The sequence below is a fragment of the Lagopus leucura genome, unplaced genomic scaffold (assembly GCF_019238085.1).
Source record: "Lagopus leucura isolate 7727_CA_CO unplaced genomic scaffold, USGS_WTPT01 Super-Scaffold_100039, whole genome shotgun sequence".
Taxonomy (NCBI): Eukaryota; Metazoa; Chordata; class Aves; order Galliformes; family Phasianidae; genus Lagopus; species Lagopus leucura.
Window position 1 is genome coordinate 556,666 of NW_024962288.1, and position 14,467 is coordinate 571,132.

At 41.8% G+C, this 14,467-nt stretch overlaps 1 protein-coding gene across 15 annotated transcripts in view; it reads left to right on the forward strand.

Annotated features, from left to right (window-relative positions):
* Positions 1-14,467, forward strand: part of ZMYND8 (zinc finger MYND-type containing 8) — a 57,852-nt gene that overhangs the window by 13,284 nt on the left and 30,101 nt on the right. For 10 of the 15 annotated variants that reach the window (XR_006181176.1, XR_006181175.1, XM_042883587.1 and 7 more), the window contains one exon: positions 13,181-13,350. Coding sequence is in view for 13 of the 15 variants with exons in the window: in XM_042883587.1 (XP_042739521.1) it covers positions 13,181-13,350 (170 nt within the window). In the remaining 2 variants the exon portion in view is untranslated. The remainder of the gene's footprint in view (positions 1-13,180; positions 13,351-14,467) is intronic. The other 5 variants (XM_042883589.1, XM_042883599.1, XM_042883597.1 and 2 more) reach the window with 1 other exon arrangement.

Genomic DNA, 14,467 nt, shown 5'->3' on the forward strand with positions numbered 1-14,467 from the left:
TTTGGTGAAAAAAAAAAAATTTTTTTTTTTTTTTTTTTTTTTTTCTCTCTTTAATGACTGTGGAAAGAGGATATCTCCTGGTTCTCTCTACTCCCGGCTTTGTGGTCCCACCACTTTATTCCTTTGTGGGGCTTGTCAGATCCCAGCTGATATAGGAGGCAAGGGGAGTTATTAGATGCATTTGGCTGCCCATGGCATAATTCGCCTTCAGTTCACCATAGGAAGACTTTGACCCAGATATTAATGATAATATAAATTTCACACACATCAAATGAGCTAAATTGTTTCTTTTGTCATTCTGAAATTCAGTATCTGAAAGATTTTTATGAGTTCAATAATATTTATGTGGATGTCTGCATTTTCACACTGTCGCTTTACTTAGCACAGAAACAGATGTATGGTCCATACAGCAGGTTTCAGTTCTCTTACCTTAATTGGAGTGCTGATCTGACCTCAAGGTGTGTTGATTTAATGAATTAAGCCCACGAGGAACCTTTTGCTTTCCTTGTAGGGTTAAAATGAAATTAAGCTGATTAAATAACTCATGATTATTGAAAGGGATGGACTTTCATCTTCCAGTCTCATCTTTCATTCCCGTGATCTTGCAGCTCCCATTGCTTGGGCTTGGATCAGTTCAAAATAGAAAAATGAAGACTTGTTTTGTACTGAGTTTCTATTGGTACAATTCCCTGAACAAGCTCGTGGGCAAGCTCCTGTAGTGATTGAAGGGAGAGTGGTTTGTAAAACAAAGACATTATTACCATAACGCTAGTTTAGATTGGCCCAACCTGTTACTGTGGCCAGAAGTCGCTGTTCTGTATGCAGAAGGACTCTTAAATATCAGTGAGATTGATCTGAAAGGCCTTTGTTGGCCAAACATCACCGTAGGAAAGATAAAACTTGACGGAAGTTGAATTAATTGAGTAATAGTAATGGATGTGATATTTATTTAACTAGTCACTCCTTTCATTTAGTTGGTTTGTTAAATGTGGACTGTAGGTTGGGCAAAAGCCATATCAATGCTATTTTAAAGGGAAAAATAGCCATTGCCCACCTCTGGTCCCTTTCAGCTGTTTTGTCAGGGAAGAAATGATGTGGGATGTAAAGAAATCTTAAGATTTGTCTGTAAGCCATCTTGCTCTATTGTATTTCCAGCTTAATTTATGAACTGGTGGTAGAACTATATAATAGTTGAATTTGTATGTTTGCATAGAAAATAAGAGGGAGTGGATCTTAAGTGTCATCTGCTTAGTGCAAGAGCTGGCTATGTTACAAGCCTGCTGAAGTGAATCTTTCTTGGCTTCTGTTGTATGGATTGAAACAAGATCCTCTTAGTTTAGTGGAGCGTTTCTGCAAAGGAAAAGTCGGAAAGCAGAATTTAAGAACTGCTTTTATACTTTGTGTAGGGTAGAAAAAATGCAGCGAGGTTTAATGGTGGTGTGATAGGGTAACAGTGTTTCTGTAATCTTGTTCAGAATTTTGCTTTGTGTGTTTTTGAGAGGATGTATATGAGGAAATTGATCTTGGATTGATAAGCCCTTAAGGGAAGCACGGAGCCCTGCATTATTTATTTATTTATTATTATGCTCTGAGAAGCAGGAGTTGAATCCCGGGAGTTGTACAACTTCACTGCTGTCCTGAAGAAGCTGTTATGCTGCAAGTTTGTAGTTTAACTTGCTCTGCTACAGTATGTTTGTATAGCTAATGTGAGGCTATGTGTAGGGACAGTTGTGCTAAACTGAATTAAATTGCTTAAATTAAATTAATTAAAAAGATAGCTCAATGCAGACCTCATCATAAACGTACTTTAGAATAAACAGTTCAGTTTTACTTGTTATAAATGAATTCTAGTTCAGCTTAAGCTAAACTGAAACATGCATTGTTTAATCTGAAAACAGGGAGTGTCAACATAGCCTTTTGAATTGGTTTAAGTAAGGTGGTGATTTCAAGGCGGACTAAGCTTGGCAGACTGCTCAGTGCTGCAGTTTTACCCACTTGTTTCAATAGTTAAGCTGGCAGGAAACTAACTGAACCATAAACATGCTTAGTTTTTTACTAGCTTAGTATGCTGCAATAGCTTGGTAGGCTGCCAGAACTGGTATAAGAGAGAGGACAAGAATATACCAGTTGGGTGCAGGAAGTGTAGAGCTTGGCAGCCAGCTTTTAGATAGGCTTAGGCTCTAAGAAAAATAGAGCTTAAAACCGTGGCTGAAACTTCTTATGCTTTAGAATGTGATACATAAAGGTGAGTCTCTAACAGTGGTCAGAGCTATGCACTCTGACTCTCCATCTGCATTTTTCTACCCCTCTCCTTAGACTAGTACTGGTGCTTATTTAGGCTAGCACTCTGCTGTTGCACAGTGAGCAGCATCAAGAAGTTTGTACTGTATTTTTTGCTCTAATCATGAACAGATTGATTTAATGATTACACACAAGTGCCTCTCTGTGGGAAGGTGTAGAGGCAGACCTCTGGTGGAGTTGAGAAGGGAATGGGAGCAGACTTACTGTAGTAGTTTAACTGTTCTAATTTAGATATGCTAATAAGCTGTGGATGGGCAGCTTCAGTAAGGATAGGGTTTTAAAATACATTGCTGCCTTGATCAGAACAAGCATGTGAAAGACATCAGAGAACAGGAAATGGAAAATAATGGCTTCAAGAGAATAAAAGAAGTCCTAAAAAACAAACAAGCAAACAAAAAAAAAACAGAACAAATGCAGAAGCAGATTCTATTTAGCAAGGGAAAAAGGCCATGGAATAGATTATTGTAATATTTTGTCCTCTGCGTATCATACATGAACATTTCTGACAGAAACATCTTGTTGTATTTCTGTTCCAGTCGTACGGACTACTTTTTAACTTTGTATATTAAATATTTCAAGATAGAGCTTTCAAGGCTTTCTGGAGGATTTCCTGAGTGTTTCCAGGTTGTGTTCCCAGAGCAGTGTAACCAGCTTAATTATTGTCTGATGTAGTTCTGTCTTTCCACGTGCTTGTTCTCTCTAAACAGCAGTAGGCTCTTCATGGGGCTTTTTTCTACTATTAACTTGAAGACTTTTCTTTTTAATTTCAGGCTGAGGTTATTTTTTTTGCTTGATTATTTGCTTACCCCCCAGTAGATGTTAGCTGTGGTGGCAGGTGGACTTCCATGAAGGTTTCATGTATTTCAGCTAGTGCTCTTGTTTGCTTGAATAGTGACCAGTAAAAAGGAGCTCTTTAACTTCCTCCTTCCCATCATCAGTCATGTGTTCATTATGTTTCCTTTGCGTCTGTACTGGCACTTAGCCACTTCGATTCTAAGTCTGTTAAGGATTTGGATGTGGAAGTAATTTTCTACCTGCTTATCTCCCTGAACCAGATTACTAGGGAGTTGAATAGATGTCATTGCTAGGATCAGATGTGCCTGTCAATGCCAGCTCATCATTAGATGGTCTTAGCTGTATAATAAAATCATATACTGAAACACTACTACACTTAACAGTAAGAATTCTTACTTGGACAACTTTTGTAATATGGCATGTTTGTATTTAAGGCTTGTCTCTTAAGGGCATCTCACAGTGGTATAAAGATATTGTTCAGATATTGTGAGTAGAAATACAAAATGAATAGTAAAACCAAATTTCTAGAAAACTTCTATCTTTAGTAATAGTTTCATAATAGTATAATGTTTCAACTTTTGGTGCAGTGACACCAAGTATGAAGTTCTTGTCTCAATGTGAAATGTAATTTGAAACTTCTGCAGTGAAAAGTAGTATAGCCGGAGGCTTATTTCTCTAGTATTGAGGGTCTACAGGAGTGCCTTGAGGCAGCAAGTCCCCCTGCAGCCAGGCTGTAGCTCATAAGCTGCTTACCTCCCTTACATTGCCAGAGGTAGCCATGTATTTCTTGCTCTCTGTCTTCCAAAGCTCTAAATTGAAGAAACATGTAGCAGTCTCTTTTTGTACTTGCAATTGCAATGTAGGAGTTCATCAGGATTTACACAACCATGGCTAACCTCTGTTATTTATTACATTAAGCAACTGAATTGAGTTAATTGTACCAGTTGAAGTTCCTGGAATGTAAACAGGGCTTCAGTGGTTGATTGCAATTGCATCATATTTCAAAACCCTGGCATAAGATTAAAATGCCTCAGAGTTTGCATATAAGTCCGAAAAGAGTTATCCATCATTTTGTTAAGTGTTTTGTAGATAATTGAGCTTGATATAGGATAATATTGGATTTGAGCAATCATAAATCTGTTAGCAACTGTTCAGGATAATAAAAAATATGTATAAATGAAAGTCTTCATACTTGTGGAAACCATATAAAGCAGTAATTGAGCCTTCTACCAAATCAGACTGTAAGGATGATGACTTGGAGTGATGTTGCTCCTTTTTCTCTCAGAATACTTGATTGATTTACCTCAACACCATTTAGAATACATGAATTCAGAGCTTTTGAAGAGGAAGAAGGAAGGGAGAAGTGATAGAGTGTTTAGAAGTCCAGTCTTCTCCTGGCAGGAGCAAATGCTCATCCTGTAGTTGCATGGTGGCACAGTCAAACAATTATTTTTAAACCCTAGGTGAAGCTCAGGTTAGCTTCTTATTCCGTGATGGATGTTTTGCAAGAACATTCATAATTGCTTACGCTAATACTGGTAACGTAGAAAAAATAATAATAAGCTAGTCATGAACAGATAGCTTTTAATTAGAATTTCAAGGATTTTTTCAGGTATCCGTTTTCTCACTTGCACTAGCAGTGATATTTAAGTAATATTAAGACAAAATTACTTAATCAAAAATCAGTAAGTAAGTGGAATAAGATTGCTTGGCAAATTAATTCAATAGTACAATTAAATTTATCACAATTTTAATGAAATGTTAATTCATTATTTTTCTTTAATGCCCTTCATTTAATATATGGAGCATTTTTTTCTGAGTGCTGAGTTACTGCCGTCTGATCCTTGCCTTTTCAAGTAGGAAAGATGGGTGCACAATTGGTGCTCATTGATGAAAAGTTTGGTTTGAGTTGATGTGCTCAGTGTGTGACAGGGGTTTCCTGGAAGAAGCAAGGAGAAGCCAGAGATATGTAGCAATTGGCAATGAACTGCCGTGGTGGGATGCACTCCAAAGTGAGGCCATTCTTGCAAAAATACAACACAGGGGCATTCTTTATAGAATCACAGAATCACAGAATTGTAGGGGTTGGAAGGGACTTCCAGAGATCATCGAGTCCAACCCCCCTGCCAAAGCAGGTTCCCTACAGCAGGTCGCACAGGTAGGCATCCAGGCAGGTCTTGAACATCTCCAGAGAAGGAGACTCCACCACCTCCCTGGGCAGCCTGTTCCAGTGCTCCGTCACCCTCACTGTAAAGAAGTTCTTGCGCACATTTGTGCGGAACTTCCTATGCTGCAGTTTCCAGCCGTTTCCCCTCATCCTGTCTCCACTCACCACTGAAAAGAGTCCGGCCTCGCCATTCTGCCCCCCACACCTTAGATATTTATAGACCTGGATCAGGTCCCCTCTTAGTCTCCTTTTCTCAAGGCTGAACAGACCCAGTTCACTCAGCCTTTCTTCATAGGGGAGATGCTCCAGGTCCTTCACCATCTTCGTGGCCCTCCGCTGGACTCTTTCCAAGAGATCCCTGTCTTTTTTGTACTGGGGAGCCCAGAACTGGACGCAGTACTCCAGATGAGGTCTTACCAGGGCAGAGTAGAGGGGGAGGATCACCTCCTTTGACCTGCTGGCCACGCTCTTTTTAATGCACCCCAGGATGCCATTGGCCTTTTTGGCCACAAGGGCACACTGCTGGCTCATGGCCAACCTGTCGTCCACCAGGACACCCAGGTCCCTTTCCGCAGAGCTCCCCTCCAGCAGGTCATCCCCCAACCTGTACTGGTGCATGGAATTATTCCTCCCCAGATGCAAGACTCTACACTTGCTTTTGTTAAACCTCATCCGGTTTTTTTCTGCCCAGCTCTCCAGCCTATCCAGGTCTTGCTGAATGGCAACACAGCCTTCAGGCGTGTCAGCCAATCCTCCCAACTTCGTATCATCGGCAAACTTGCTGAGGGTGGCCATTATCCCCTCATCAAGATCATTGATGAAGATGTTGAACAAGACCGGACCCAGCACAGACCCCTGAGGAACACCGCTAGTTACAGGCCTCCAACCGGACTCTGCACCACCAACAACGACCCTCTGTGCTCTGCCAGTCAGCCAGTTCTCAACCCACCTCACTGTCCACTCATCTATCCCACACTTCCTCAGCTTTGTTATAAGGACGTCATGGGGGACAGTATCAAATGCCTTGCTGAAATCAAGGTAGACTACATCCACTGCTCTCCCCCCATCCACCCAGCCAGAGACAACATCATAGAAGGCTACCAGGTTGGTCAAGCACGACCTCCCCCTTGTGAACCCGTGCTGACTACTCCTGATAACCTCCTCTTCTTCCAGTTGTCTGGAGATGACATCCAGTACAAGCTGTTCCATCACCTTTCCAGGGACAGAGGTGAGGCTGACTGGCCTATAATTGCCTGGGTCTTCCTTCTTGCCTTTTTTGAAGACCGGGGTGACGTTGGCTATCTTCCAGTCTTCAGGCACCTTCCCCGTCTTCCATGACTTCTCAAAGATGACAGAAAGCGGTTCAGCAATCACCTCTGCCAGCTCCTTCAGCACCCGTGGATGAATCCCATCGGGTTCCATGGATTTCTGAACATTGATGTTGCCTAGGCGCTCCCGGACCACCTCTTCCCTGACAGAAGGGGGGTCTTCCATTCCCCAGATCCTCTCACTAATCTCCAGGGTCTCAGATTCCCGAGGGGGAGCTTTTTCACTGAAGACAGAAGCAAAGAAGGCATTCAGTATCTCCGCCTTCTCAGCATCCCCCGTTACCAGAACACCCCCGTCACTTAGCAGGGGAGCCACATTCTCCCTAGTCTTCCTTTTACTGTTAATGTACTTGAAAAAAACTTTTTTATTATCCTTTATCCCCTTTGCCAGATTTAGTTCCAGGCGGGCTTTAGCCTTCCTTGTCGCATCCCTGCAGACCCTGACAACATTCCTGTATTCTTCCCAAGTAGTCAGACCCTTTTTCCACATTTCATGGGCCTTCTTCTTTCCTTTGAGTTTGTGCATGAGCTCCTTGCTCATCCACACAGGTCTCCTGCCACCCTTTCCCGATTTCTTCCTCACAGGGACGCACCGATCCTGAGCTTGGAAGAAGAGCTGCTTAAATGCTGACCAGCTCTCACAGGCCCCCTTGCCTTCCAACACCCTAGCCCATGAGACAGCTCCAAGTAGGCCCCGAAAGAGATCGAAGTTGGCTCTCCTAAAGTCCAGGATAGCAATCCTACTTTTTGCTTTACTTCTTCCACTCAGGATCTTGAACTCCACCATCTCGTGGTCACTACAACCCAAGCTGCCCCTGACCTTTACTTCCCTGACAAGCCCTTCTCTATTAGTGAGAATAAGGTCCAGCAGTACCCCTCTCCTCGTCGATTCCTCAACCACCTGCATCAGGAAGTTGTCTTCAACACATTGCAGGAACCGTCTGGACCGCGCATGCCTGGCCACATTGCTTTTCCAGCAAATATCTGGATGATTGAAGTCCCCCATAAGCACCAGCGCCTGGGATCGTGACGCTGCTTCCAACTGTTTGTGGAAGGCCTCATCAACCTCCTCCTCCTGATCAGGGGGCCTGTAGCACACACCCACAACGGTGTCAGCCATACCAGCCCGCCCCTTGATTCTTACCCACAAGCTCTCCACTGCTACACCACTCTCCCCCAGGTGGAGTTCAATACATTCAAGCTGCTCTCTTACATGAAGAGCAACTCCACCACCCCGCCTTGCCGGCCGATCTTTCCTAAAAAGCACATAGCCCTCCATAACAACATTCCAGTTATGTGAGCTGTCCCACCACGTCTCTGTGATCGCAATGAGATCATAGCCATGTGACCGCACGCAGATCTCTAACTCTTCCTGTTTATTTCCCATACTGCACGCATTAGTGTATAGACACTTCAGGGAGGCAGCATTCCCCTGCCACACTCCATCCCTTCGGACTCCACCCTTGTCACCCATCAAGTTTACTTTTGAGCCTTGAACTACCTGAACCTCAGCAGTCCTCATTTTGTCCCCTTCCCCCTTCTTACCTAGTTTAAAGATCTTTCAATGAGGCCTGCCAGCTCCTGGGCTAGGATCCTTTTACCCCTTGTAGACAGTTGAGCTCCATCTGCAGCCGTCATGCCAGGAGCCGAGTAAATTGCCCCATGGTCAAAAAAACCAAAGTTCTTCTGCCTGCACCATCCTCTAAGCCATTTATTGATGAGGAGGGCTTTTTTGATCCTCTCAGAGTCCTTCCCCGCCACTGAAGGGATAGAAGAGAAGATCACTTGCATTCCCGCACCATCCAGTACCCTCCCCAGACCCTTGAAGTCATTTTTGATTGCCCTTAGGCTTCTCTTGGCAGTATCGTCACTGCCAACCTGAACTACCAATAAGGGGTAGTAGTCAGACGGGCGAATAAGCCCAGGCAGCTTTCTAGAGATGTCCCTGACCCGTGCCCCAGGAAGGCAGCACACTTCCCTCCGGGTGAGCTTTCAATTCTAGCTAAAGTAACTCTATTTAAGTAGGTACTGACATTCTGTGTTATCTAAGCTGAATTAAAAACTGTTCATAGTATTAGTTCCCTTGCAGATTGGTAGATTTGCAACAGTGACAGTTAAAGGCCTTAGATTCTTCCACCAGCATGACTAAGCCTGAAAGAAAACACCACCTTTGCATTGCTGTTGTCTTGTCTATTCTTTTTTTTTTCTTTTTTTTTCCCCCCTCAGTTATATTGCCTTCAGAAAATCTCTGGCCATTTCAATAACTTGCCAGTTAAAAAAAGTCAAATATGTAATTCAGGTCAGTTTGTGATGTTTGAGTTCTCACTCATGTATATGCAAATCTCTGACATTCTCAGGCTTGAGCCACAGGAGAAACTTACACTGATTTAATGTAAGTAGTTTTCAAAATCAGTTAACCTAACACATGTTTTTGTAGGATCATGTTTAGTTTGGTTTAATCAGTACTGAATCAGTACTTCTTTCCAGTTAAAGTGTGGTTTGGATTTATGACTGAAATGCAGTTCAGTTCTCATTTAGTATACAGCAGTTTAACTCTTCCTGGCCCAAATGAGGCAGCTCAGGATAAAACATCATTTAAAAGTAAGAAATCATCACTTGATGGAAGCAAGCCAATAACGTAAACTTTACACTCAATTTTCCTTTTGCATTTCAGAGCTCATGTACCACATTCAGTGTCACTGGCATCTTCTTTGTAATCCCCAAATAGATCGAATTGCTAAAAGCAAACTGGTGTGCTCCTCTGGTGGCAGTTTTGTGCCTGAAAGTAAGAAATAGAAGCCAAAGGGCAGAAAGCTGTAATCTTCTGTTACTCTCCTGGTTTCAGCTGTGCCTGTGTACTTATGTAATGGAAATAAATGCTGAAGACTGTTCAGTGAGTTATACTGAGGAAACTCGAGCTAATAGGTCCTTGCAAGTACTTTAAGGATGTTGTTTGCAGTAGGGAGAGAGAATTCTACAGATGTCTGCGTTGGAAAAGGGTTAAAGTACAGTCAGCACTTCCCAGTGAGAGTAGTTTAGTCATGACTTCTTTCAGGAATGTGTGAAAAGGCCGTGTTAAGAAATGGAGGTTATAGAAGAGAAACAGATGTTGTGCAAGCTGTGTGGTGATAGCAGGATGAGAAGAGGGATGGCACGATGCAGTTTTTGCTGCTCACTCTGGGTGCAAACAGGTCCTGTGCTAAGTAAGCTCTATTTCACGTAAATGAAAAGTTAGAATTCAGAACTTGTTTTTATATTAGCTTGGATTGCTTTGGTTAAACTGTGGGATTTGGTTTAGCTGACACTGCTGCAGTTTTTCTTCCATGATAGCTCTACTGGCTCAGCTCTCATGGGATAGATGAAGCGTATGCCAGCCATAGGAGTTCTGCTACCTTCTGTGCATGATTAGCTAAACTGAAAAAAACTCCCACTAGTCTGTCAGCATAACTGTACCTGTATTATTATACATGTAGTATTTAGAGAAATGTGCCTAGGTTGTTAACCTTATCTTTATTTGTGCAAATCATTATTGGAGACAGTTTTATTTCTCTTTATGGACTATTTGACCTCTGCGTTTGCAGAAAATACAGAAATCATCTGGAAGTCTAATTCAGTTCTTCATTGTGTTATTGACCTTCTAAGACTCGTGCTATGTAACAAACTGTATCACCTTTGAATGCGATTCAGCCTAACATCAATTACATGGGGCATTATTTTGAGTAGAGTTTTAAACCAAACTTTGTTTTCTTGGCTTACTGGGTCTGTTCAGCCTTGAGAAAAGAAGACTGAGAGGGGACCTGATCCAGGTCTATAAATATCTAAGGTGTGGGGGGCAGAATGGCGAGGCCAGACTGTTTTCAGTGGTGAGTGGAGACAGGATGAGGGGAAACGGCTGGAAACTGCAGCATAGGAAGTTCCACACAAATGTGCGCAAGAACTTCTTTACAGTGAGGTGACGGAGCACTGGAACAGGCTGCCAGGGAGGTGGTGGAGTCTCCTTCTCTGGAGATGTTCAAGACCTGCCTGGATGCCTACCTGTGCGACCTGGTGTAGGGAACCTGCTTTGGCAGGGGGGTTGGACTCGATGATCTCTGGAGGTCCCTTCCAACCCCTACAATTCTGTGATTCTGTGATTGGCTTTCTTTTAAGAATGTCTAATGAGAAAGTGTCAGCAGCCCATATTATTTGTGATACCTACAGTTTTGTTGTAGGAAGGAATTGCATTTGACAGTTGACTGTAAATTCTCTTAAAAATCCTAGATATGTATTCAGTCCATATAACTTCTGTTTCCTCATTGAAGCACCTTAAGTCAGCAGCATGCATGACCTTACCTGCCTGTAGGAGGGAAGTCAACTGTGTTGTTTTCTGCAGATTTGAATCGATCTCTGTATGCGGTTTTCCTACTGTACAGATAGAGTAGCATATGATCAAACTTGGGTACCTCTGTAAAGATGCCTGAATGCATTCAGGATTAGTACAGGCAATGGAAAGAAGGTATGCTATCTGAGACAGGAAACTGGAAGGAGCTTGGACTCCTGACTAGCCTGTCCTGCTAAGTGAGAGCCTTTACAGGCAGTGGATTAAAATCAGGTGCCTGTGCTGTTACCTCCTCAAGCCATCTGCCAGCTCCTCTAGTGAGCATTGTTGCTTCTAGTAGAGACATGAGTCACTTCTGAATGAGCATCTGAGGTACCTGTTTTCAGTCCAATTAATGTGATTGGCTGAAAATTGGAGCAGGTCCAGGACGTGTGCCGCAGGCAGGGCAGATGACTGACAGTGATAACTGCCTGAAATAGAATGGCTAAGCTGACATAAGTGTTATCCTGTCTTTAGTCTGTGAACACTTTTGTGCATCTCTCTCACACAAGAATAAGTGGATTCCTCAAGCTGATGAGTTTAATATCATCTTTCATTTTGAGAAAGGAGATATGAAGTATTATGCATGTAAAGTAGTATTTAAATATGTTAATTTTCATGGGAGATTTCAGGTGAGGTCTTCAAGTGAATTCTGATGGCTTGGCAACCCAATACAACTCAGCCCATCACCCAGTGAGACCTGGAAGGAAAGATGACAGATTCGTGAAGGAAGGGATTATTTCCCAGCAGTTGGATTTGACTTTATGTCGGGAGCTGTGGAAAACGCAAACACCCTTTAAGGTGGCATTAATGATAAAGCAGCATTGCTTTTTTCCTTCCTTTGTTCCTGTCCAGTATAACTGCTTTGCTGAAGGGGAAGCACTTGTCTGGCTGTGCAACAAATGGGGCTACAGAAAGAAACTACTCAGCAAAAAGCGTTGTTTGGGTTTTTTTTGACAGATTTTATTCCTCAACAGTTTTGTGTGTAGCTGCAAAAAAAAGCTTGCTAGCACAAGTCAGTAGGGAAGTGACTGCATGGGAATGACTTTGTGGAGGTTTCAGTTGTTTCTCTTCGGCAGTGATGACTTCTGACCCCTAGGGTTGTGTCTGACGTTTTGTTAAACATGTTAAAAGCTTAAGGAAAAAAAAAGTGTTGAACAGAATCTGTTGCATTTTCATTTGTATTTTGTCAAGGTTGTCTGCTGATCAGTGATTGTCTATTGCAGCTGATGGTACTTTTTGTTTTACATCAGTACTTTGTCTTTGAGCTAAGCTTTCCATATCTATTAGGAATGCTCTTTCTTTTTTTTTACCTGGGGTATTTCTGATGAGCTTGTCAGTGCTTGTTGCTCTGTTTTTATAAAGCGTTAACAAAATGGAGGACCACTGTGAGAGTGAAACAGACTTGAGGATCAACAGCAGATTGGTAAAACTGGCTCTCAGTTTCTTCTCTGTCTCTTTTTAAGAATGTTTGCAGCTCATAGCACTCACCAGGGCTGCTGTGTCGGTGTAAGCTGCTTGATGAGCTTACACTAAGATACCAAATGATGATTTAAAGCAGTTGAGCCATGGGCACATGTTTCCTTCTGCCATCTTTCTTGCCTGGAGTGATAACTTTGGGTCTAGAGGGATGCTGTAACTTAATAAACTGCTCTAGTCATTTGCTTGGAGAGTGTTAGAGCTCTCCCTTTAAGAGGCATTGAAAAGTTATGTCACCTTCTCTTTTTATTCTATTTAGCTGTCAAATGTTAAGAAATGAGTGAGAGTCTTGTCTTTTTTTCTATTTTTTTTTTTTAATTTCAGTAGACACGTTTAAATATGGGAAATAGGAAGAAAGTCTGACCTCATCATTTGCCACATTTATGCTTCTGTTCCTTATCTTCCTAAATTACATCAGTGAAATCATAATTGTTCTTCTTTTTGAGAGGAATTGAGGAAATAAGTTTGAAATGGATTTCTGCTAAACTACAGAATGTAATTGTTATTACACTTCAAAAAAGAATAATATTTGGAATGAGATGAGTGACCAGAATTCCAGGGGAAAAGAAACAAATGTTTAATGTAACCTAAAATAACATATACTGAAATTTCATTTGACGGTGGCATTGTTTGTTCTTCCAGTTTTGTATGTGATTGCATAATGGGCAATTGAGAAACTGTTCAGTGAGGGAGCGTGTATGATAAAGCACAATGCTGGCTGAACACTTTTCACTGATGTGTGCTCTCTAACAGGTTTGTTTGTATCTGACGTAGATCCTGGCTCTGCCGAACGCACTGCACAAAAAAGGAAGTTTCCCAGCCCTCCACATTCCTCTAATGGCCACTCACCCCAAGATGCATCAACAAGTCCCATAAAAAAGAAAAAGAAACCTGGTCTATTGAACAGTAATAATAAAGAACAGGTAAGAGAAGTCCTGGTCTTGTTATGCTAGGATATGAACCAATGAAAGATGGATGTAGAGAGCTGAACAGGAGCCCCCTACTCTTTAGGAAGCTTAATTTTTGCACTAGGAAGTAGATATTCACTGAAGGTGCAGTGGATGCAGGAATTGGCATTTTAAGGTAGATTTGGGTGCTTATAATCTTTTTTTTTTAAGGTTTTTATTTTTAATATGAGAGCTTTTGTTGTTGTTAAAACTATCAAGAGAGTAAATAAAATTAAAAGGGAATATAGAGGGATGTGATGTCCTAGGTTAAGAAAGATACCATAATATCTCTGGGAATCTGTCATCTGTTCCCAGTCCTCTTGCCAATTGCTAACAGCAGTCCTGCTGCTCCCATGGTACTTCACAGATTCTCTCCCCTTCCTTTAAACTGATGAGCCGGAAATATTGCTACCAAAGTTGATGACTCAAAGGATCATGCTGGCAGTATTTTTCCGTCTTCATTTTCAGTGACTTCTGAATACTGAATTTATAGCATTTGTTGTAGCTCATGAAAGGACTTGACTCCAGAAGACTGACAATTTCAGAGTCTTTGTATGATGCAAATGAAGGAATTGTATGAATTACATTGAATACTAAATGCTGTAAAGCAGCTCTATCATGCTGGAGGAGATTACATGAAAGCAATCTTTAGCTCCACTGAAATGATTTCTCATCTAGTTTGCAGATGAAGTGCCTGTGTTCTGTTCAGAGTGCTTTTGTGTGTTAATGTGTTCTACCACTATCTTATAAACACAGGATTAAGTTGTGTGGATTTGGAGCTTTTTTTCCCCTCATGTAATAGCATCTGCATTAAACATCGTCATGGTACAATTGTACTGGTTTAGAAAGAAAATGAAATTCTTAATCACTGCAGTTTATTTTGGAACAGAGACCTTGAATAAATGAGGCCAAAGAATGGTCTTTCAGTGCTAAATGTATTTTACTTAGGGTACTGGGGAGGTCTAGTAACAGCATGTGCAGGCATTGCTGATGTAGTTTAATGTTGTCATTTCGGCTTTTTCTGAGTTCACTGTGGGCCCTGAGAATTCCTGCACGTCTTGGACATTTGCAAGGAGATGATGTTGTGCTGCAG